Source organism: Pteronotus mesoamericanus, unplaced genomic scaffold (genome assembly GCF_021234165.1).
Source record: "Pteronotus mesoamericanus isolate MK-2021 breed Mesoamerican mustached bat unplaced genomic scaffold, CSHL_Meso_final contig_66, whole genome shotgun sequence".
In the NCBI taxonomy this organism is placed as follows: Eukaryota; Metazoa; Chordata; class Mammalia; order Chiroptera; family Mormoopidae; genus Pteronotus; species Pteronotus mesoamericanus.
The window spans coordinates 2,491,311-2,517,206 of record NW_026555230.1 but is presented as its reverse complement, the minus strand read 5'-3'; the positions used below and the strand labels follow the sequence as shown (position 1 = coordinate 2,517,206).

General features: G+C 44.3%; 1 protein-coding gene across 1 annotated transcript in view; it reads left to right on the top strand.

Moving 5' to 3' along the window:
- Positions 1-11,962, top strand: part of MAMLD1 (mastermind like domain containing 1) — a 78,669-nt gene extending 66,707 nt beyond the window's left edge. The window contains exons 3-4 of the mRNA XM_054581810.1: positions 9,406-9,490; positions 10,815-11,962. Of these exons, the coding sequence (XP_054437785.1) occupies positions 9,406-9,490; positions 10,815-11,941 (1,212 nt within the window). The 3' untranslated portion in view covers positions 11,942-11,962. The remainder of the gene's footprint in view (positions 1-9,405; positions 9,491-10,814) is intronic.
- The last annotated feature ends 13,934 nt before the right edge of the window (positions 11,963-25,896 follow it).

Sequence of the window (25,896 nt, the reverse complement as noted above, 5' to 3'; positions counted from 1 at the left end):
ATGGGACCAGCCAGTCCAAGAGCTATTTAATCATGGCCACCAATTACTGACAAACTTGCTTTTCTGAGATTTTCATGGAGAGGGATGGATGTACCTTATATTTGGAAACCTCTAGAAGTAGAAATGTCACCAACAACCTTTTCTTGGGAACTTGGACCTCACACTTAAAGGGTGTAAAAGTGGGGGATTTTTCCAAATTAAAGAAAATGGAGAAGACTCATGAGCACCAGCTATAAATATAAAGCTCCTAGTCAGTCAGACTGAAGGCTAAATCTTATCTATTTTATTTTATTTTATTATTATATCTTTTTAACTGGGATTGGACTGGCCTGTGAACTGCCTCCTCCCATTCTGCCCCACCTGAATAAGTGGAATTAGCTCCACTCCCAATTGCTGCTGAATAGAACTGCTCACATTGTGGGAGCATCTTCCACTGCTGGTAATTCCCGTGTGCTATCTGCACTTGTTTCTGCCTGATGAACTACTGAGGTGTACTACATGCATCTCTATGTTAATGCTGATGCGGGAACCCTGTTTCTTGAGCCATCACTAATATCCTACAGGTCACTGGAAGCTACCAGCGGTTCCAAAGTAAAACCTTATAAATAAGTCCCATTTATTGGTTTCAGAATGTGTTGTCATGGAATGGGCAGATATTCGGAACTCTAGTAACACATTTGCATTTTAAGATTGTGAAAACTTCAATGTGGCTATAAAATCATGTTTAAGATGATCAAGGAACTAGGTATTCAGGCATAAAGAGTTGTCAATTTTAGAAAGCAATGTTCCTGCTCATGCCCCAAATGACCTTGACTCAAGGACAAATTGGAGCTTGATGCACTGAAACTAGAGATGTCCAATGAGCTTAACTCTGTACTGAACCACCCCAAGGGGAGGGGCATTGGGCCCTCCACCATTGGTACACCATCAAATGGCAAAGAAGTTTTCTTTCCCAAGGGAACTGAGTTTACTTGCTAAAAATATTTCCTATTTTTTTTTGTTTTGGTTTTGTTTTGGGGAAGGATGTAATTTCTAAAAATTCCCAGGTATTAGGTTGTCTTCCTATTCCCATCTTTAAGCAGTTATAATTTGTTGTTTAAAAATTTAGAGCCCCTTGTAAAGCCTCGCCTGTACTTTTTTCAATGGCATATTTTAACAGGTTAAATTTCAAAGCTTGTTTTCATATGGCAAGTTAATGACTACACACACACACACACGCACACGCACACGCACGTGCGCACACCATGGAAAACTTCATGTGGGCTTGGGAAGTGGGTTTTCATCCTGCTCTGCTGCAAACTAGCTGTGTGACTTTAGGTAACTCATTTAACTTCTATGGGCCCCATTGCCCTCATCTGTAAAATAAAGACAATAATAGTTCCTGCCTCATGTACAGATTAAATGGGTACAAATGTTGAAAGCACTTAGGTTCATGCCTGGTGCATAGCAAATGCTCAGTAAATTTAGTGGTGACAATTTTTATTTTTGATCAATTAATGCATCCAACTATCTGTTGGCCTATCATTAACTGCAGAGACTTGCCCACAGTAAATTATTAGTGTTTGTTGCAGTGTATCAAATTGACTCCAAGTGTTTAGCTTAGTTTGGGGGATAACTGTTTCCCTTTCTAGTGAGATATTTGGTAGGAGATGCAGATGATCACTTGCAACTTGGGTATTAAAAGTATGAGTGTGAAGAAACTGTCTCACATAGAAAGCAAAACTTCTCATTAAGGCAGGCTTTCCCTCTGGTCCTTTTCGACACCACTGTTGCCAAGAGCTGGGTGTGCTCATCAGGATGTCAGAGCTATATCAGTCAGTAGCTCATTTGAATCTTCAAGTTTTATCTGACATGGATATCAAGTATGAGGCTTTTAATTGCCTTTAGCTGAAAGAATTAGGTCATATGTTCAATTCTGATGAAATTCTTGTCTTCTAAAACACGCTGGAAAGAACAGGTCTCACCCACACACAAGTCCTCAAATTTTGGGGTCCTAGCAAGAGGAAGTGTAGTAGAGACTGTAGTGAGTGAGGACTGCTGTAAGATTGCCACTTGACTGTTTGGTTTTGCAGATTTCTCAGCATGTCTACACATTTACCTACAAACTAATTTAAAACTGTGTGATCTGTTTCGGGGGCGGGGGCATGGGGATAGGGAGGGATCAGTCAAAGCCATTGCCGGTAAACTAGCTATCTGACCTAGTTTTACTCCCACTTCCAACATGACAGTGACCAGTCAAGGCAGAGGATCCTTAACTGAGATCCATGGGTGGGTAGTAAGTGGTCCAGAAAACCTCTGAAATTATGTGTAAAATGTTGGTGGACTGGGAAGTGAGACACAGTACCATAAATGCTTTTTCTGTGGAGAGAGGCCATAGCTTTTAACTAATTCAAGGAATCTGTGATTCAAGACAATTAAAACTGCAAACCTGTTTGGTTTTGTTGCCCCAGACCAGCTGGTATGTATAACCACAACACCCAAATGACCCAGTTATACAGTCAGGGAAGTGACAAGATCAGTCAGAACCATTTTGTGGCCAAGCAGCTCATAGACTGTTCAATCGGTTGTTGTAGAGTCATGTAGACAAAGCCTGCAAGCTTGGGGAAGCCAGTCCTCCCCAGGTCAGCCTCGGGCAACAGCCCCCATCCTGCCAGGCCCTGGGGAGTGAGTCCTTCCTGTGCAGCAGCTCCTTTGCTCATGAGCTGGCCCAAGTCACCTCCTCGTACAGCACCTCAGAGCCAGCGCCCTGGGGCAGCTGGGATCCGAAGGCCTGGAGGCAGGTGTCCTCTCCACTACTGCCTAGCTGCGACACTGTGGGTAAGTCACTTCCACTGAGCCTCGCTTTCCTCATCTGTCAGCTGGGATGCAGTTCCCTGCTCCGCCTGCCTGCCTGCCTCATAGGGTTGTTGAGAGGAACATAGGAGGTGACAGCCCATAAAGTTCTGTACACCAAGGAGGGCTTTCTAATGCTTTATCTACCGTGTCCTGGCTAGTCTTTGGCAGACAGAACAGCTAAGCAAGCCGAGTGCTCCAGGTACTTCAGCCTCACCTCCCAGGAAATGAGTGCGGTTTGCCCCAAGTGCAGTTACTCCCTCCCTGCTGTATGTATTCCAGCACCCCAGTTCCTCCCCTGCCTGTCTATGTAGCCAGACTGTGAGCCCAAGGGAGACAGGTCTGCACTTCTGCACCTTGAATCCCCCAATTGCCTGCCTGCTCCATATCTAGTGGGTGCTCAGGATCTGCCTCTCCCAAAAGCAAACCACTGTGGACTAGGCACCCCAAGGTATTCCTTGACCCCACCAAGAATTTACACACCCTAAAAGTGGGTAGTTGGATTTCCCCACTGGAATACTGGCAGCCTGAGAAAGGCAAGCAGAAGGAATTCTAGCCAAGCTTGTCCAACATGGCTGTGAGTTTATACCATGCTGCAGAGTCTAGATTAGGAATGGCTTGACTTGCCCTAAAGAGTCACCTTAATGATCATAAGAGCAAAATGAAGGACCCCAGAATGGGCCTTTGCAGAGTATTTCTTTTGAATTGTGCAGTTACTTTTCTGGCATGTGAAACAGCAGTGTGCACAGGATATCTGCCCTATCTGCAGAAAAGAGTGGATAAATGAGCATTGCTAAGTGATAGTGATCAGAAGAAGGTCATCAGGCTGAAAAGACCTCCAGGATTCTGGCCTTTAATGGAAATTCTGCTTTGTTATGGACAGCCTTGCATTGTTCTCCTTATCTGTCTTCCCTGGCCTGGAAGAACAAGCAGTACTTTCTGTTCGAAGAGTATTGATTTTTTTCTCTCCTCCCATCCCCCCCGCCTTTTTTCTGTTGTACTCTCAGAGTCACAGTGCTCTTCAGCTAAAACATGAGAAATCTTATCCAGCACAAAGCTGCCAGGGAAACAGAGTTGGAAAACACAGATGGGGACCATCATCCACTGAGGATGTCACTGCTTTTCCCTGTCCTCAGAAGTCAAAAACAAGAGGATCCTTGCTAGCTTGCCTAGTGAATTTCTATCCTCACCCTGGTTATGTCTACAGAAGCCAGCACCCAGTAGTGAAGTGTGTGGCAGATTCTTGGCCCCTTAATCTTCCCTACAAAGCTTTGGAATTTGAGCCCACCTGGGGGGATTTTGAGGGACAAGACCTTGCCAGCTGAACCTGTGACTCAGGAAGGCCATATTCAATGTGAGACAGAAGAGGCAGGCACCGCAGGGGAAGCGGATAGGCAAGCTGTAAAGACATTTGTTTCCTCTGCCCCAGGGTATTCCCAGCATTTAGACCAAGCCCTTCTGGGACCAGGCAGCCCTGAAACCACAGAGGAGACAAAAGAAGAGTTAGAATAGAGATCATGCTGTTGGAGGTCAAGTGGAAAGACAGAAAATGGAGAGTGAAAGAGCTGACCTGAAGCTCTTAGCTGTTTGCTTTTGATGCCATGGATTTTAATAAAGCCACATTAAATTATTATTTAAGAACTAATAATCTAATTATTATTTAATAATAATCAGACCCCAGGACAGCGCCATCACCATAAGGAAGGTCCCTGGCTCCTGTGCAAGGGGCCCAGAGAGGGCAAAGGAAGACCCCAACACACCAGTGCTACACCAGCCTTGCCTAGCTTAGAGAACCTTGTGGCAGGTTCTGATTTACCTTCAGGGCCCCAGGCCCGGACCACAGGTTTCTGCTGTGCTCTCATACCCCCACCCACTCCTATTCCCTTCACACATTATCTTTTCTTTAGAAGATGTGTAACCATCTGAAATTATGTTTGATTGACTTAATGTGTCTTGTCAGTCTCCCCTGCATTGTAAACTCCATAAAAGCAGAGAAGCACAGTGCTGTCCCCATGTCTGGGAAAGAGCCTGGCCCAAAGTAAACTCACGAGAAATATTTGTCAGCTAACTGACAGAGGGACACACTGGGCTGCCAAGAAAACCCTGTCTTCCTATTCCATATTTGGGCAGGTTTGTTCTGGGGGACCAGAGTCAATGAAGCCCACACCTTGCAGGCTGCATTTGGACAAGCAAAATCATTGATCAAAGGCAACACAAAAGGGCAGATATTTGACAGACCTCCCTCCCCCTCAAGATCTTGGCCTCAGCTTCACAGGAAGAAGGGGTCTGATAGCACACCCATCATTCCCAATGGTTCAGTCTCCTCTGGAGTCATTCTGGAGAAACTGAGCCACAGGGTCTGGGAGTCAGGAGGTACTAGGAAATGAAATTCACCTGCCATTCACTATAATAAGCCTCTGTAGTTTCTGGAGGAGAATTTTCTTCTAAGAACGTCCACACCCCCTGAAATAGGGAAGTGTCTATGTTGCCTTCATCCATGGGCTATGCAAGTGTGTAGTGCCCTCATCCAAATAGATCTGGAAGCCCCTAGAATTCATGTCTTTATTTCATAATCTTCATGCAGAATACTGAAGTCAGAGTAATGGGTGAGGTTTCCAAACCTGATTTCCAAAAACTCAAAAAGGTTTTCCTAGTGGAGTAATAAACCCAGACGGTAGGGCTTGTTAACCTTTGGACATAGCTGAGTGCTTTCTGCTGCAGCACAAGATAGTTCAGTGTGGAAGCAGTCATGGGCTGCATTTGCTGGGAGAGGAGGCTGGGGTTTCCTAGAGGTAGAAAAAAAAATCTCCTTTTTCCTTTTTTTCCCCTCCTTCCTCCCCCTTTTCCTCTTGCTCCTCATTCTACTTTTCCTCCTTATTCTCTCTCTTCCCACTCCCTTCCTCTGTCCTTCACTCTTCCCTTTTATTTCCCTCCCTGTTGCCTCCCTTTCTTCTTCCCTCCCTACCCCCATTTTTCATTTCTTCCTGCAGTCTCTCCTACATCAATGTGTGCTGTACAATAAGGCTTTGCATCCATTCCTTGGTATCCCCCAGAAGCTATTCCATTGGAATCCCCTTCCCAGTGAGAATGTTCTCCTCCTGGGAACTGTAGGGCCCTGCTGAAAATCCAGGAACCCTTTGTGTGTGAGTCCTGCTAATCATCTGCTCCATCCATTCCCCTTTACTGGATTAAGAGGTTGAATCAGTCCTGAGACTCTTCTTCCCCTGCAGTGGTGAGAGGAAGCACCCAGATGATACCATGGGGCTTTCAGGAGCAATTCACCTGTGATGGCTGAAAAGCAAAGCTAACACAGCACCTGACTGGGACTGCTGGGGAGGGGACTGTGTTAAGCTCAACTGTGCCAAGGGATAGCAGTGAGGTTTGGGCCAGTCTTTTGCATCTTTCTCCTGACTAGCACACAGATGAAGCACTAGCCCTGCTCAAGCCCCCACACATGGACCGGGACTTGGCAGCTTCCTGAGCATCAGCAAGAAACTTCCAGAAAAACAACTCTATGACTTTCCAGGTCGCCATTCTGGCTGAGACTGTCTGTGCATGTGGTCCCTTGGCCCAGTGGGACTGGGAGGAGCTGGGTCTAGGAGGAGCTGTGATGGAAGATCCAGGGACCTTAGTTCTCTGGAAGACTGCCTACTGGTACCAACCCAGGCTCATTCATGGTGACCAGCATGGGGTAAGCACACCCAGGCTTGAAAAGGACCCACAAACACTGCTCTGCCAATGTCACCTGGCACAATAAGGCCAAGGACCATGACAGTCACAGCCTTCAAAAAATGAGTCATTTGATGACCTCTTCCATAAGCATGCTTATGAAAATCCACAGGGTGCCTGGAACATCCTTTACAAGTCTCCATCCCTAAGCAGCAATTTTCAGCTACCATTTCCTCCTGGTCACTGAAAACATTTGTCATTTCCTGTTCTTACCCCATTTTCCAAAGATTCTAATTGTCAGAGTCAAAAGGCAACAACTGTTTTCTTGGGACTTATATTTGGAGCTCACTGATTCAGAACAAAGAATTGGGGCCTCCATCTGCAAAACAAAGGAAACATCCTCCTACGGAGGCCTGAAGAGAATGCTCTGGCTCCTGGGCCGGGGACAGCAGAACCAGGCCCAGAGCACAGGACTAGGAGTGCCCTGGACCACCTCAGCAGTATGAAGAGAACCCTCTTGGCAGCAGTGCCCCAGAACCTTCCAGGATGCTAGAAGGCCCAACCCACAGGCTGGATGTCAGGGTGTGCCCTTTGGGCTTGAAGTTTGTGAATCCATGCCACAATCCAGGTTTTCCCTTCAACTCTGGATGTTCTGGGTTTTATACTTCCTTGGGTGAACACTAACCAACACCCCCCTTCTTCCTGTAACCCTGGACTGTTGAGGAGCACTCTCTTTTACCTGACAAACACTACCGAGTTCCTCAACCCTCTGACTTTGGTCTCCCATGCCCTTCGAGTGTCTTTCCTCTCTGATTCTTCCCTTCTGGGTTCTTCTGCCTTTCCCCTCCTTCTTCCTTGGTCATATTCTGTAGTCTTCACCTAGTCCCCCTACCCCACTCCTATGCAACCGTGTTATTTGATGAAACTAATGGGGCAGCCAGTGTGGAAGGAGTTGGGGTCTATGTAGACCTAGCTGGCCACAAGAGCAAATCCCCAGAAGCAGTGGACTGAGCAGGCAGAAACACTGGGTATGCAGTTAAAATACATGGCACTTTGGGCATGTCTGTCTGAGCCTCAGATGTCATGTCAGTAAGCTGGGGTCTGTAGATATTCTACACTTGATCCTAGCCAAAAGGCCAAGAAGTGATGAGGGATCTGTAGATATTCTGCCCAGATCTCCTAAAGCTGATGTAAGGGCAGAAGGAAAGAACACAAGTGAAGGGCTGCCTCAGAAATGCCTGCCCATCCTGAGCATCTCAGGCAGATCCTAGTGCTCCCCACCTTCCTGATGGTGCGGCCTTGGGAGGTCATACGGCCTCTGTGCTCCTCAGTGACCAAGTGAGTATCACTGGGATAACAACAATCCTTCAAAGGATTGTTGCAACACAATGTGAAATAATGGGTACAAAGTGCTCAGTACAGTGAGCATGCATGAAGGCAGTTTTGTCACCCCTGTGCTTTAACAAGAAGAAGGGCAGCTCCGTGGGCTGGCTGAGAAAAAGCACCTCCACACATCCCAGCAGCCCCAGAAGGTGCAGGCAAGAGCTCGGACAGGAAGCAGGCTAAGGCCAGGATGGTGAAATCAGTTCTAATGTAGTCTGCGTGGTGCCATGTGTTTGTCCTCTCTGCTTTGGCAGGAACTGTGGCCAAGAGCTGCTGCCAGGCCTGTGAGCTGGACATTCTCCCAAATACCTGCCCTCTGCCTGCCCCTGTACCACACCCCCACATCAGCCCTCTAAGTGCAAAAAAGCAGGCCAACCCATGTTGTAGAATCAAGTCTTCTGGCATCTAGGGGGGCACAGCTCACAAGGTGGACTTGGGGATTGTTCCCTGGTGGAGTTGCCTTGGTTGTTAGCACACTTGTGAGCAAGCTTCTTGAGAAAGGGAGAGAGATGGCAGTGGGTAAACACTGGATTGGGAGTCAGACTTGGATCCGAATGGCTGAGGGCCTCTGTGCAAGGGGCAAGTCATGCCTTTCACGTGCATCTGATTCTCTGCAAGCTGGTCCCTTGAGCCACTCCCACACTCAGTGCTGGGCCTGCAGCCCTGAAACTTGGCTCCTCCCCGAGCCCATCCAGCTTGGAAATGGAGACGGGAAGCTCATCCCAATTGCACATACAGCAGCCAGTCAGGAGAACAAAGGGAAGTTGGCAGTGAGTGACTTTTCCTGGTGTCAGACAGTGCATCCATCTGATGATGTGATCATCCCGCTATTCATGCCGGGACCACCCAGAACAATCCTCGGCCTTTTCCCCATGACAACCCTGCAGAAGCTGGGTATCCACTACCACATAGCCCAGAGTTGGCTCTGCCTCAGCCCCAGCATCTCTGGTTTGCTTAGCCATTCCTTGTCTGTGTGGTTTGGAGTCCAACTCCTGCCCCAGTCACTTAGTGTCCTCTGAATGCAGCCAGTTTATCTGGGTCTCCCTGATAACTGGCATGCCCAGGCTCTTGTCTGCACCTATAGACATGGTCTGGCCAAAACAAAGTAGTGTAGGACTGTCACCTCCCTCATTCTACATACTCTGCTTCTATTAATGCAGCCTAATGTTACATTTGCTCTTTTGGTAACCACATCTCACTGCTGACCCATCCTGGGCAGAAGGACATCCAAAATGCCCAAATGTTTTCCTATGCATACTTGCTATTAAGCTCTGTATCTGCCGCCACAACCTATGCTGTCTCAGCTGTTGTTTTTTTTTAACCCAAGTTGCAGAATCTTACTTTTATTTATACCTGTGGAGTTTTGCTTGGGAGGGTGGGGCACGCATGCAAGTGTGTGTTGGTGTGTTCACTCATGCTTTCTGCTACACCAAAGCCAAGTCGTGAGTCCCCACACAGTGATTCAAGGCAAATATTTCTTGGTAGCCTTATTCTAACACACATTTTTCATCTTCTGTTTAGCAAGAGAAACAGAGATCAGTTCTTATGGCAATGACCCCTGAACAGCGAAGTGCATATGTCACCCAACAGATGAATCAATTTCAAGGTAAGCAGTTAAGATCAATGTCCCTAAAGGAATAAGCCAGGGGGTGTATATGTGAGGGTGGGGTGAGAATTCACCCCAGAGTAAGCAATTACTATGGGTGTTTCTGAAAGGATTGAGGGGAAAGAGGGGAGGTCTATAAGTTAGTTCAGTAGCACCCTGGTTGGATTTCTCACACTGGAAACTTAAGTAAGATCCCAAAGGAAGGCCATGTCTTAATGACTCTGACATCACTGTTTAATTCAACAGGTTGATTAAACTAAGTTAGGCAACTTAAAGCAGTTATTCTCAATGGGAGAAAGGCACACCCCCTAGGGTTTTATCCGAATCAATTGAGGACTGCCACAACCCCAGGGTACTGATCCTGCCCTCCTTGCCCTTACCCCAGTGACCTTCTATTCTAATGGTATCCTGGGCCATCTCTCAAGTGTGGGGAATAGAAAAAAGATTGAAGTTCTGCCTTGAAGAGTTTGTGGTGGGGGGCTCCCAGAGCCTCCACAGATAGCAGGGGTCCCCACTGTACCATGACAGCTATGAATGTAATCCACATTTATTGGTCAGGAATATAGCTGTTTGCCAAAAAAAAAAAAAAACAACAACACAAACAAACCCCCAAAAAACCAGGCATTGGTCCCTACTTCTCAAAGCCGGCAGACTAGGAGACATGGTAAGCTATCCTTACCAGCCAGTAGTGATGTTGTACAAGGCCAAGGATACTCTTACCTGGGGCTCAGAAAGGCCGCTTGCCCTCCCAACAGATGGTCAGCATCTTCATTTTAGGAATGCAACCATCACGCCATTGCTCCTCTATTCTTGTGCAAAAACCCCTGTTCCTATGGGCTTACCATCAGCTAAATATCCTACCTGCTCAGGTCAGTCACACTTTAGCTGTAGGGACAGGGAAGACAAGTTCCAGGAAGGCAATTCTATCTGTCAAGGGGTGGACAGTGCCAGGTATGAGTGCTGAGTATATAAAAGCAGACCAAGATCTTGGCCTCATGGAGCTTACAATCTACTTGAAAAAACAGACGGATAAGCTGGTGTTTTTCATCCAATGTTATCTATGCTTGGTAGGGGGCAGAGGAAGTGTGTGAGCGCAGACCCAGAAGTCTAGGAGAGCTCCCTAGAAGAACTGCAGTCCAAACTGAGGGTGGAGGAACAAGGGGATTTGCGAAAAGCTGGGGAAGAGGGGATGCTCAGTAGGAGCCACAGGTGGAAGGTGAGAGAGAGGTCAGTGCTGGGCTAGTAGTTCCCCATCACCCCACCAGCAGCTGCAGCCCAAATTGAGAACACCTTTGGAACTGACCCCGCTTCTCTCTTTCAGTAGTCGTCCAAGAACAAGTCACCTCCAAGTGTAGCCAGACCAAGGCAAGCCCCCCATACAGCCAGCACATGATGCCACCCAGAGCTGGGTTCCTTCAGAACAATCTGAGTCCAGGAATGATCCCACCCAGCAGGCACCAGAGCCATGAGGGCACGATCTCACCAACCCTGGGCAAAAAGCAAGGAATTTTCAACTCCAGCCCCCTGTTTCCCATACCTTCACACGCAGGCCAGAACCCCCTGGGCAGCCTTGGCTCTGTCTGCCAGCATACACAGATGCCCAAGGCATCCCCCTTAGGAGTGCTCCTGCCCAGGTTCAGCCAGCCCCTGAGTCCCCACCAGCTCAGACAGCCCTGTGTGCCAAGAATGTCCACCATGTTCAACAATACCACATGGGCAGCAGTGGCAATGTCAACCCCAGTGGTATCGAGGGAGCCAACCCCAAGCCAAGTGGATAATAGCATCCAGCAGCAATATGATAGGAACTCAGTCTTCACCAAGGTGCCCACGGGAGTCTCCCTGGTAGCCCCGGCCTGCCCACCACAGCAGGCAGCTGGGCCTCCCAGTCAGGGGACCCCAGGAAGCAGGCCTAGCCAGATGGTGAATGCCGTCTTAACCAACCCCAACTTCTGCCTAAGACAGAGCCCAGTGCTGGGTCCCGTGCCTGTGCTGAACACCGCCAAGTCCCTCCAGCAGGGCAAAGCCAGCTTTGGTCCCATGAGTCCCATCCAGGGCATCGAGCCACCGCCAAGCTATGTGGCTGCTGCTGCCACTGACTCTGCCGCCTCTGCCATCGCTGCAAGCTTGTCCCCAGGGCCATTCAACAGAATGGGTCCCCCTTCTGAGCTGCCACCTTATGACTTTTTGCCCCAGGCCCAGCCTCTACTAAACGATACGATTTCACCTCCTGACTGCAGTGAGGTGGATTTCATTGAAGCTCTCCTGGAAAGCCCCAGCACGAGCCCAGATGAAGACTGGTTGTGCAACCTGAGGCTGATCGACGACATTTTGGAAGAGCAGCATGCTGATGCCCAAAATGCCGCAGCCCAGAATGCTGGCCTAGTCACCCAGAATAGCCAGAATAGCACTCCCAATACTGATATCACTTTAGGGAGTGGTATGAATCCATAGCAAATTCACAACCGGCCCCAGACAGCCACAGAAGTGTTCAGCCCATGCCCATCCCCCTCTCTACCTTTAACAAAATGGAACGCTTGTGAGTTTTCAAAATACCTGTACATATTTGAAAATTTTGTAAATGGTTTTCCTAAGCATTAATGACAGAAGTATTTATACTTCGTTTTGTGACTTTGTAAATAAAGTGAAGGTTTTTGTTTGGATACAGTTCTGTTTATTATGCATTGTTTCTGTTTATTATACATTGTTGCAAATATGCAGACTGTTATTTGCTCCAATGATATCTTATAAGCCAGGTGGCTAAGTTGCTTATCGTTTGATGCAACAGGAGATGTGGATGTAACCAAGAGGTGTTGTACAGGCTTACAAATGCCACAGAGAAAACCACTTGGCCATTTATTTCCATTTTCACTGAAAATTTGATCACCTTGTGTAATTCTTAATCTCCTTTGCAAACCTTTCAGTCTCCACTAGCTCTTTCCTAATAAGCACATTACAGCAGAAGCTGCTTTTATTGTAAGTGCCCCACAGAGGAAATTTGCAAGGAGGCTGAGAGAGTTCTGTAGACTTCAGAGAGATGAAGAGAGAGTATGTGAGCTGAACACTCTCTGAGCTATCAACCTTGGGGATCTAGAGGGTCCTCCCTTTATTTTTCAGACAAGAGAACCCCAGCTTTGCACCTCTCCAGAGGCACCCTTGCAGGGTGAAGGTGAGATGTTCCTGGTTTAAAGCCTTTCAGTACTTGTTTTGATGTAAGGTTTTGTGATTTGGGGGAAAAGTCTGTAAACATTAATACTTGATTTTTGGTTTGTTTTTGATGGTTTCTATCGGCAATTATCATCGTGTATATTTCAGTTTCTGTTATAGAAAACCCAGGTCCACTGTCCTGTTAACTTTTCTGTGTACAGACTCTCTGTAATCACATTTTAATTGCCACTTCGTATTTTGCCTCTATGTTTTAAATCTGGCATCTGTTTTAAGCCAGAATGTTTTTTTCTTCATTCTGTAATAAACAGCCAGGAGAAAAGTGCCTCCATTTTCATTTTTCAAGGAAGCATTCAGTACCTGCAAACCCATGTCAGCAAAGCCAGCCAGTGCCTTTGGTTCTTTCAGAGGCTACTGATGTCCTGCACATCGGAAAGATGCTGCAGGAGGGGCGCAGCGTGAGACATTTGTGTAGGCCAGCTGCAATCAGTTTCACATCACAGCATAAAAGCTTGCCATTTTGGATCCCAGCCCATCCCATCATTTTATAGATTAGGAAACAGAGGGGATGGAAGGCCACTAAGGTAATTCTGCAATGGAGGGCAGGGGGAGGCTTGCACTGAGAATCTGAACTCTGCCCCACCATCCTCTTTTGATTGAGAGAGTGACAGACCTAAATAAAGTGCCAACTCCTCACATGTAAGTGACACCCATATAAAGCAGCTGGGACGGGCTGGGTACCTTGAGGCAGGTGGCATGTCTGCTGCACTGGAGAGTAAATGTCTTTCACTTCAAAGACAACCAAAAAGGCCTGATGAAACCACTGGGCAGCTGAGCACCCCTGAGGTGTGTGGTGGAAGTAGAGAGACTCCCCACCTCCCTTTTACAAAGATTTGATCATCTTGAGTGCTAGAGCAGGAAGACCTCGGGGCTGGACTGCGATATGGGGACCACAGAGGTGCATGGGTGAGTCAGTCCCCATAGCTTAGCTTCCCATCCAGGACCACAGCAGGAGGAGTCTTTGCTCCAGTTTGCCTGACTGTCCAAACCCTGCCGAGCTCCATCCAGTCCCTTTTAACTGCATCCCACCCCACCCTCCAGCATTTGCAGCAAGTAGGTTAACTGCTGGTTGTTTCCAATTTACGCTACACAAAAACAAAGACTCCTCTCATCCCACGCTAAGGCTGCCCTCTCACAGCAATGAAGTAGCTTCTACAGAGCTTCATCTGAATTTGGATTATAGTTAAATCTCATGTCCAGGGGAACCCTAATAAGATGGCTGGGACCTGTTCCTCTTCCAGGGGTGGTCACGAGGTGAGGTGCAGGTGACAGGGGTTGCAGGTGGAACCACATCTCCCAAAGGTAGCCAAGAAGCTAGTTGAGATACCACTTCTCCATGTGCTGTAAACGCACAGATGAAGCACTAGTTGGGATCAGATGTAGTCACAAGGGAGTATATCATGTTTATTCCCTTAAATGGCTGAGAGAGTTTTTATACTTCATCCTCAAGGTACAAAATGTTTCAACATAATGGCATGCTTGAGGAATCCCATGCACTGAAACAGGCCTGTCTGTCCAGCAGAGTCTAAAATGTTCTAGGAAGATGCCCACACTCACCACTCAGCGGCTATGACTGAAGGCAAAGATCAACCGATCTTTAGGGTAGAAGCAGGGGTAAAAGCAGGTCTCCCCAGCACATGGGTCAGAGGAGTCATGGAACTGAGAGCCAAGCCCCTCCTGCTTCCTGCAGAACATTTTTTGCAGGTTTGTGTAATTGAGGTATCCCAGGGTATCCTTCAGCATCAGTCCTCACTGTCTACCATGGTTTCTGCCTCTGTTGCCCCTGCCCCTCAAAGACAGCACCCCCTCAGGAAGTCTCCCAAGCGCCATCACTATGACTCAGTGTTACCTCAAGTGCCCCAGTGGTGCCAGGCAATAGGCAGGCCCTGGTTTCTCAGGGCCACACTGAAGCACTTGGGCCCACCTCTCCCGTCTCCTCTCTCCAGTGGGCAGAGGAACAGCAGGGGTTGGGCAGGATGCCCTTCCTTGGCCCTGTGTTGGACCCAGCTGCCCAGTGACTGTTCCTCATAGTCAACCAATTGGGGTACTGAAACCATGCCCTGTAGATCTCACAGCCCTCCCAGTGGGGCTTTCTTAGTCTGCCAGAAGGATTTGGGGGTCGCCGCTGTCCTCACTCAGCTTTGCAGGTCTTCAAGAGCCTCCAAATAAAAGCTGAGCTTGGCCCATTGACCTTGTTCATTTTCTGCTTCCAGAGGGTTCACTGCCCACTGCAACCATGCAGTAATCTCAAGGCCGAGACAGTGTGGACAGCAGTGTAGACAGCTCCCTGAACACTTTCTGCCACCTGACTCCAGCCTGGCCTCACTGCCCCTCAGCAATCCCTTTCCATCCCCATTCCCAATATGTTTGTCTCAAGTTGCTCCTTCCAAGAAATACCAGTTCCCACCTTTCTGCCATTGTACTGTTAGCCTCTCTTTGCTGGATTCTTCTCCAGAACTTTCAACTGGGCCATGTTAAACATGTATAAAGGATACATGGACAAGGACAATGTGGGGAGGATTGAATGTGGGGGGTGGGCAAGGCAGGGGAGAGTAATGGGGTGGAATGGGGACAACTATAATTGAACAATATTTTTTTAAAGCCACTCAACACCACAGCCCATCCAGCTGCAGCTTTAGCTCCTGCCACCCTCCCCTCCCACTCACTCTTCCACCTAAGTGATCTGGCTCCAGTCCCCTCTCCTTCTTCCAAATACACTGGTACACTGGCACGCTGGTCAAAATACCAAATTCTTCCTGCCATAAAGATTTCAGTCCTCAGTGGATTTGCCCCTTCAGCAGCACTAGACTCTCCCTCCTTCCAGAAAAACGCTGCCCTTGGCTCCTGGAATCCCACAGTCCCCTGGGACCCTTCTTCCCCTCTGGCCTGCAGCCTGGTCCTCTCTCCTGCTCTGAAAGTCATTCTCTCCTCCTGTTTCCATTACTTTCTTTACCCTCTCCTTATCTTCCAGTTTATTTTCCTGAGCAGACAACCAGGTCTATGAACCTGCATCTCAGCACCTCAGCATCTCAGCCTGATCAAAAAGAGCGTGGTGCACCTGGGCAGAACCCTAAATTTCAGCCCCCAAAGAAATGTTGTTCAACGGGGTTGCACACTGGGCTGAGCCCCTCTAGGCCCCTTGAAAAAAGAGTGCAAGGGCTTGGAGGCTGCTGGATGTCTCACATGAAGAGGGTTCACCCTCATCCTACTTCAGACAGCAGCCTTGACTGGATTCCCTCATAGGATCCCCAGCCTCTCAAAGCCCTTCCCTGAGAGAGTTGTGAGGAAAAAGGCACTCATCTGCCAGTGGCTCCTCAGAGCTTGTAGGGAGGTGCCCGAAGACTTCATAAGAGGATGAAAAAAGAACCACAATCATTATGGGGGAGGTGCTTTCTCCATACTCTATCCCATCACTGTCGACCCAACTTTGAATGCAACCCCAGGGAAAATGCGAGACGTCTCCACGGAGGTAAATGAGACTCCAGAAACTCCTTCTTCCATTAGAGCAGACTCAGGTCCCCGGAGGTCCCCAGGCCAGGACTGTGGACAAGGCACTATGTCTCACTTGACTTTGACCCTAACAAGTCAGGACATCTGGAAGTGGACATGGGGTTCTGAAGAAGCACATAGTGTTGCTCTCCCTAGTGTGTGGTCAAGGATGTTCCAAGTAGAGGGAACAGCAAGTACAAATGCTAGGAGGAATGGAAAAGAGGCGAGTGAGTGGGCCCAGTGAGCAAAAGGAGGTGAGACCGGAGAAAGAGTACAGGGATGGACAGGACCAGAGCACACAGAGCCCTGCAAGCTGTTTTCATTCCACAGGGGAGACCTTGGATCATTCTGGTACCTGTGTGGAGGATGAACTCACTCCAGAATGAATGAGGGAGGCCATTAAGGAAGGCCTCTACATCCAGGGCTTATCTCTGCAGACTTCCCAAGGACATCTCCAGTTCAGGATGTCTAAATTGAACTCCTCATCATTCCTCCAAGCCTGAGTGTCCTCCTGCTCAGTGGTAGGCAGGCATTGCACCCCTCCGCTCCACTTTCAAGGCCCCAAATCCACTTGATCTCCAAGCCCAGAATTGGGGAGTCATCCTGGATGTTTATCTTTCTCTCATACCTTCTCTATCCTGGAAATATGTGATATGCCCTTCAAATTAATCTGCAAAATCTCTGTGATCACAATGAAAATCCTGTCAGGATTATTTTCTGTAACATGACAAAATTATTCAAGGTGATTCATCTCGTGGGAAAACAAAACAAAAATAGCCGGGAAATTTCTAAAAAAGAAAAATCAAGAAAGGGTTTTTAGCACTACTAGATATTAAAATGTATCATGAAGCTACTGGATTTAAAACATTGTGGCCGTGACACAGAAAAATACAGATGTATCAGTGGAAATGAAATAGAAGCATGTATGAGAATTGAGACAGTGAGAAAGGTAGCATTTCAAATCAGTGAGGGAGACTCAATACATGGTGTTGGAAAAACTGATTTGCCTCTTCAACAAAATATCTGGTTCTTCTGCCTCAGTCCCGACATCAAAATAAATTCAGATGATTCGAAAATTAAAATAGAAAAAAGTGTCCTGGCTGGTGTGGCTCAGAGGATTGAGTGCCAGCCTGCAAACTGAAGGGCCGCCAGTTCGATTCCCAGTCAGGGCACATGACTGGGTTGCAGGCCAGATCCCCAGTAAGGAGGCGTGCAAAAGGCAACCACATATGGATGTTTCTCTCGCTCTTTTTCTCCCTCCTCTCCTCTCTCTAAAAATAAATAAATAATATCTTTTAAAAAAAGAAAAGAAAAGAAAAAAGAACCCATAAAAGCACTATAAGAAAATAAAGGCCTGCAGATCTAAACCACAATGAGATACCACATCACACCAGTCAGAATGGCCATCATAAACAGATCAACTAACAACAGGTGCTGGCGAGGCTGTGGAGAAAAGGGAACCCTAGTCCACTGTTGCTGCGAATGCAGACTGGTGCAGCCATTGTGGAAAGCAGTGTGGACTTTCCTCAAAAAGCTGAAAATGGAACTGCCTTTGGATCCCGTGATTCCCCTGCTGGGACTATACCCTAAGAATCCCAAAAAGCCAATTCAAAAGAACCTATGCACCTCAATGTTCATAGCAGCACAATTTACAATAGCCAAGTGTTGGAAGCTACCTAAATGCCCATCAGTAGATGATTGGATCAAAAAACTATGGTACATTAACACAATAGAATACTACACAGCAGAAAGGAAAAAAAAAAACTAAACTTCGCGACAGCATGGATGGAACTAGAGAGCATTATGCTAAGCGAAATAAGCCAGGGGACGAAAGACAAATACCGTATGATCTCACCTATAAGCGGAACCTAACCAACAAAACAAAGATGCAAGGAAAATAAGACCAGCAACACTGAAAGGAAAAAGAAACCAACAGAGACAAGAGGGAAGGAGGGAGGCGTGGGTGGGGGGGAAAAGGAAGGGAAGGAGCAAGTCAAGGAACTTATAGCAAGGACTCAGGACAAAGCCAAAGTGGGGAAGGATTGAGGGAGGGAGAAGGGGGAGGGAGGCAGGAGAAAGTGGTGGAGGGAAGGCAGAGACAAATATATTTGGAAAAATAAATTAATTAAAAAAATGAGGGCATATTTTTTAGAATATCAAGGTAGATCAAGTTTCCCCAATTATGACGTTAGAACCCAGAAGCCATAAGGAAAAGACTGATGAAATAGCCCACATTAAAATTTAAAACTTGCATACAGAAAAATGCATCATGGAAGTTAAAAGATAAATGGCAAATTTAGAAAAAAATTTTAACATATGTCAGGCAAAAGCTGATATGCTTAATACAGATAAAAATAGTTAATTGTCCACAAAAAGAGAAGTACAAGAATTTATTTTATTTTTTAACTTAAAGATTTTATTTATTTATGTTTAGAGAGCAAAGAAGGGAGGGAGAAAAAGAGGAAAACATCAATGTGTGGTTGTTTCTCTTGAGCGCCCCACTGGGGACCTGGTCCACAACCTATGCATGTGCCCTGACTGGGTATCAAACCACGACTCTTTGATTTGCAGGCCGGCGCTCAATCCACTGAGCCACACCAGCAAGGGTGAGAAGTACAAGAATTTCATAGCAATTTTATTCACAGTAACAAAAACCTGCAAACAGCCCGGGTGTCTGTTAATAGGAAAATAGATAGGTCAACTCTGATATGTTCCTGCAATGCAATACTACTCATCAGTAAATAATGATAGTCCACAACAATGAAAAGCAACAGACTACTGATAGAGGCTACAACATGCATAAATTTCCCATGCATTATGCTGAAAAGAAGCCAGACACAAAAGCATATGTATGATCCCATTAATAGATATAAGAAATCCATGGTGAAAAAAAATCAGAACAATGGGACCCTCAGGGTACAAGGGAACATTCTGGCGTGATGATAAATTCATGTCAGGGATGTAGGTTACACAGGTGTATGGATTGCCAAAACTAAGAGTATGGTTCATTTAAGATCTGGACATTTTATTGCAACTTAATTTTACCAAAAATAGAAAAATTTTTAAAAATATATTGAACTCTAGTTAATGACCTGCTGGAGTTAGGGGTGAAGTGTACTCATGTTTGCACCTTACTCTTAAACAAATAAAAAGGAAGATGATCAATGGATGAAAAGAAGGATGAGTAGAGAGATAGAGATGTGATACAGGAAGTAAAGCAGACTGCCAGTGGTAGAATCCAAGAGGTGGGCCTATAAGGATTCAATGTACATGTCTTCAAACTTTTCTGAATACTTGAAAATTTTCATAATATAATATTGGGGAAAATAATTATTTTTTTAAATTACAGAAGCACTTTAAAGTACAAATCTAGCAATCTGAAGTGGGGGAAAAAGGCCACAGAGACCAAGTTTATATTTGGGAGGAGGAAGGAGAATAGTGTTCAATTTTCCTACAGCTTCTTTTCCAGGAGTCAGTATAGCTTAGCATTAAACTACAGGGAGTGAAACAGTCACTCCCTATGTGAGACAAATAGTCAGATTGGTCTTATCTCACTTATTCTGACATTTTGCAGAAAGTGATCACTCAAACTGTTGTTTACCTATATTCCGCAACTGAATTCTTGTATTGAGAATTCTTGTATTCTCAATATTTTAAAAATTGTTTTTTTAAAATTTTCCATTATCTTCTTATTTAAATAACTTACCTTGATAAACATTTATTCTTTTGTATGCTCTATGTGAAAAATAAAAACAGAGCTCCTTCAGATCACTAAGAAAAATATGAACTACACAATGAGGAGGAAATGAGCAAAGGACAGGAATAGTCAGTGAATACAGGAAATGCAAATTGCCAGTGAACACGGAGAGGATGCTAAGCTGCCCTGATAATAAAAGGAATGTCAATAACACCAGTGACACTCTGCTACCCTGGTGTCTGTATCAGATTGACCCCAAATGTAACAACTCATAATAGGTGCTGTGGCTGGAGCATGGGCACATAGGCCCTTTCTTTCCTTCACTGCTGTTTGGAAAGGAAACACATGCAACTATTGTGGGGCAGTTTGGCAATTCTCAGGAGAGTTTCAACCTTGGCTGTTCATTGAAAAATACAACTGCATGGACTCTAACCTCAAAGAATATCATTTAGAGGTGCTAGGGTAGGGCCCAGGAATCTGTATTTAAAGTTCCAAGACCGAGAATAACTGGCTTGGCTTTTGACATGGTAAGAATCTTTTATAGAAAATTCATAGCGGTGTTTAAATATGTGCATAAAACTGTTAATTATAGCATTGTTTGACCTAACCAAAAATTGGAAACAACCCAAGTGTCCAAAAGTAAGGAGTGATTAATGCCACACAGCGGAGGACTGTTCAGCCATTTAAAAGCACATGGGACAACCTCTGAAATCCTGTTAACTCCACTCAGCAACTTTTTTTTTGTTCTTTATTTTTTTCAGTTTTGCTCTGTCTCAGTGTTCTGTTTTGTTTGTTTTCTTTCTTTTCCCCTATCCTGCATCTTAACCCTTGCTGAGGAAACAGCAACATAAACAGATTCAGGGGTTGTCAGAGACTGGCAGTATGGCATAGCCAATCCATATGCTTTCCTAGGAAATGGACTGGTGCTCCCTCATCACAGGAGAGCCACAGAAACACCTTCCTGGCATCCAGCAGACTCAAAATCTGGGCTCTGGAAGCCTACTAGGGGCTCTGCCCTGTCGAATACAGGGAAATAATCCCTGACAGACTCAGACTAATGGCTCAGGAGAAGGGGAACACACCCACCATCTACCCTGAAACCTTAAAGGCACCTGCCATGGAAATCCAGGAATCACAGTGCCCTGTTTGTACCAGGAGTCTTCTCAGAAAGTCTGGTCTGTGACTAGTCTAAGATTAACAGCAGGCCAACAGGCAGAGGCAGGCACAGGTGGATCCTGTGGTGACTTGGGATATTTGCTGACACACCCATGGACCCAGTGCTGATGAAAGCCAGCTTTGCAGAGAATCTTGGCCCAATCTTGGAGCAGCCAAGTTCACAAGAATCAGCTACAAACTGTGGATCGCCTGCAGCATTGAAATGGAAGCTGAGGGCCAGATGTGGACAGCACCTGACATTGGCTTACACCAGATTCAGACATCAGAGTGGTATCCAAAAGGGGAAACCAGAAGGCAAGATATAAACTGCGCTGAGACAAATCCACTTGGATCTTTTTTCTTAGCTATTTTTTTTCTTTCTCATAGCCTTTTTATTTTTTAATCTATTTTTTCTTTTTCTTTTATTTTTGGTACTTTAATTTTTCCTTCATATCTCCTACTCTTATCTTTGATTATTCCACTATTCCCTTCTTCTCTCCTTTTATTATTTTTGCTATTTTTCTGTGTTCCTTTTCCCCATTTTCCTCTTTCAATTCATTATGAGTAATAGTTCTTTACTCTTTCTCCTCTCATAATCACTTTCTTTTCCTTTGGTCTTCTCATATTCTTTTTCCTTTTCCCCTTTCTCTACTATCCCATTTCTCCTTCTGCTTTATTATTCTTTGTTCTATTGTCATTAATATTGCTGTGGTGGGTCGGGGGAGGGTTTTTTTTTTTGATTTGGTGTCATTTTTGTGTTTGTTTTGCCAGCACCTACACAACAGTGTACAACACGTGGTGGGGGTTGAATCTCTTAGTCAGCCAGCTGGAAAGGAGTTCCTAACAACAAAAGGGCTAATAACAATCAGGACCCAAATAAAACTAGAGAGTCTATATAACCCACACAGAGGTCATTCCTAGAGCATACAAATCAGGAGATCAAGGACAATGCACTGCTGGGTCCCACAAAACTCTTAACACATAAGACCAATCAACAAGACAGAGAGTCAAAGCAAATGCATTTAATACATGGAAACAAACACAGAGACTACTAAAATGAGGAGACAAAGAAATAGCCCCTAGGGAAAAGGAGGAATCTCCAAAAAAAAGAGCTAAACTAAATCAATGCAAGCAATTTATCAGACATTACAGTTCAAAGTAATGATTATAAGGATGCTCAAAGAACTTAGGGAGGACTAGAAGCAACTTGTTGGGAACTACAAGGAATTTAGTGAGGACTACATGAGCATGAAAAAAGACATAGAAACCTTGAATAAGAACCAGTTGGAAATGAAGAATGCAATATCTGAAATGAAGAATACACTGCAAGGAATTAAAAGCAGGCTAGATGAAGCAGAGGATCAAATCAGCAATTTTTAAGACAAGGTAGAAAAAAAAACACCTAGTCAGAACAACAAAATGAAAAAAGACTCAAAGACAATGAGAATAGTTTAAGGGAGCTTTGGAACAACATGAAACATAACCATATTAGCATCATAGGGATACTAGAAAGAGAAGAAAGGAAACAAGGGATGAAAAACCTGTTTGAAAAAATAATGACAGAGAATTTTCCTAACTTGATGAAGGAAAAAGTCATGCAAGTAGAGGAAGCACAAAGGGTCCTAATTAAGATGAACCCAAAGAGGCCACTCCAAGACACATTACAATCAAAATGGCAAAATTTTAAGACAAAGAGAGAATCTGAAAGGCAGCAAGAGAGAAACAGCTAGTAACATACAAGGGAGCTCTAATAAGACTATCAGCTGACTTGATAAACACTACAAGCCAGAATGAATTGGCACAAAATATTCTAAGTAATAAAAAGCATGGACCAGCAACCAAGACTACTCTACCCAACAAGGCTCTAATTTACAATGGAAGGCAAAATTAAGAGCTTCCCAGAAAAGAAAAAAAAAAGAGGGATAAAAGAGCACATCTCCACAAATACAGCATTGCAAGAGATGCTAAAGAGACTGCTTTAAGAAGAAGAAAGTGTAGGGGGTGGCAGGGAACACAGGTACAGAAAAAATGGCAATGAATAAGTACCTATCAATCATTACCTTAAATGTAAATGGATTAAATGCTCCAATCAAAAGATACAGGATAGTTTAGTGGATAAGATAACATGACCTACATATATGCTGCCGACAAGAGACCCCTCTCAGAACAAAAGACCTACACAGGCTAAAAGGGAAGGGTTGAAAAAAAATATTCCATGCAAATGGACATAAAAAAAGCTGGAGTAGCAATATTTATATCAACAGACAAAATAGACTTCAAAATTAAGACAATAACAAGTGACAATGAAGGTCACTACATAATATTTAAGTGAGCAGTCCAACAAGAAGATATAACTCTTGTAAATACATATGCACTCAATATATATGCACCTAAATATACAAAGAAAATCTTGGAGGACTTTAAGAGAGATCAACAGCATGCCAGTCATTGTAGGGAATTTTAACACCTTACTGTCAACAATGGATAGATCTTCCAAACAAAAATCAACAAAAATATTGCAGTATTGTATGACCTCTAGATCAAATGGACTTAACTGATATTTATATAGTGTCCGGCAGAAGCAATGCCTGCTTGAGTGTGGTTGGCAGGGTAATAACAGGTGTGTAATAATTTATAGTTTTAATTTGAACATTTCACCAAAAATGTCATATGGTGTGTGTGAGTGTGATACTCTTATGTTACACAATTACATGCTTATGATTTTGTAATAAAAAGGCGGCATTATTTGTGCCTGACCTTGTAGAATGTTTCACTCCAAACTAGCAAAATATACATTCTTCTGAAATGAATATGGACCATTCTCAAAGATAGACCACGTGGTAGGACACAAAGCAAGCCTTAACATATTCAAGAAAATTGAAATCCTATCAAACATCTTCTCAGATCACCAAGACTTTAAATTAGAAACCAACCTGAAGAAAAAAACTCAAAACTATTCAAATACATGGAGGCTGAATAACATGTTACTAAATAATTAAAGGGTTAATAGTGAGATCAAGGAATATATCAGAAAGTTTCTGAAAACAAATGAAAATGAGCATACAATCCAAAATATATGAGACACAGCAAAGGCAGACCTGAGAGGGAATAGCATTTCAGACCTACCTAAAGAAGATAGAAAAAACTCAAATAAACAACCTAACTCTACATCTAAAAAAAACTAGAGGTACAACAACAACAACAAAGAGCAAGCATAACAGGCAGGATCAAGATCAGAGTAGAATTAAATGACATAGAGACTAAAAAAACAATTCAAAGATCAATGAATCCAGTTCTTTGAAATCATGAACAAAATTGACAAGCCATTAACCGGATTCATCAAGAAAAAAAAAAAGGAGAGAGAACCCAAATGAATAAAATCAGTAAAGAAAGAGGTGAGGTAACAACTGATACCACAGAAATACAAAGGACTGTAAGAAACTGCTATGAACAACTATATGCCAAGAAATTGGATAACCTGGGCAAAATAGATGAATTTCTAGAAATATACAACTTTCCCAAACTGAATCAAGAAGAAGCAGAAAACCTGAATAGACTGATAACAACTAGCAAAATTAAGCAGTAATAAAAAAAAAATTCCAGCACACAAAAGGCCTAGACCAGATGGCTTTACAGGTAAATTTTGCCAAACATTCAAAGAACTAACACCTATCCTTCTCAAACTATTCCATAAAATTCAATAAGAGGGAAGACTCCCAAACTTTTTTTACTGACTTTATTTTATTTTTATTACCATTTAGTACTCTTATAAACCCCACCCCCCAGCAATCACCAAACTCTTTCTTTTACAAGACCAATATTATCCTAACCCCCAAACCAGGTAAAGGCACAACAACAAAAAAAACTTACAGGCCAATATCTCTGATGAACATAGATGCTAAAATCTTCAACAAAATAGTAGCAAACTGGATATAGCAATACAGTAAAAAGATCATACACCATGATCAAGTGGGATTTATTCCAGGGATGCAAGGATGGTACAATATTTGCAAATCAATAAATGTGATACATCACATAAACTAAATGAAAGAAAAAAATCACATGATCATATCAATAGATGGTGAAAAAAGCATTTGATAAGTTATGGCACCCATTTATAATAAAAACACTCAGCAAAGTGGAAATAGAGGGAGCATACCTCAACATAATAAAGGCCATCTATGGAAAACCTACTGCCAACATCATACTCAATGGGCAAAAACTAAAAGTGTTTCTCTTAAGATCGGGAACAAGACAAGGGTGTTTACTTTCACCACTCTTATTCAGCATAGTACTGGAAGTCCTAGCCACAGCAATCAGACAAGAAGAAGAAGTAAGTGGCATCCAAATTGGAACAGAGGGAGTAAAACTGTCATTATTTGCAGATGGCATGGTAGTGTACCTAGAAAACCCTGTAGTCTCTACCAAAAAACTGCTCAACCTAATAAGTGAATTAGGCAAAGTAGCAGGATAAAAAGTTAATATTCAGAAATCAATAGCATTTTTGTACACCAACAAGGAAATATCAGAAAGAGAATTAGGAAAAAATCCTATTTGCTACAGCAACAAGAAAAATAAAGTACCTAGGAATAAAGTTAATCAAGGAGGTAGAAGACCTGTACTCGGAGAAATATAGAACACTGAAGAATGAAATTGAGGAAGATACAAATAAATGGAAGCATAGACTCTGTTCATGGATTTGAAGAATTAATACCACTAAAATGTCCATACTACCCAAAACAATCTATAGGTTCAACGTAATTCTTATTAAAATACCATTAGCATAATTTACAGATCTAGAACATTTCAAAATTTATATGGAACCAAAAAAGACCCTTAATAG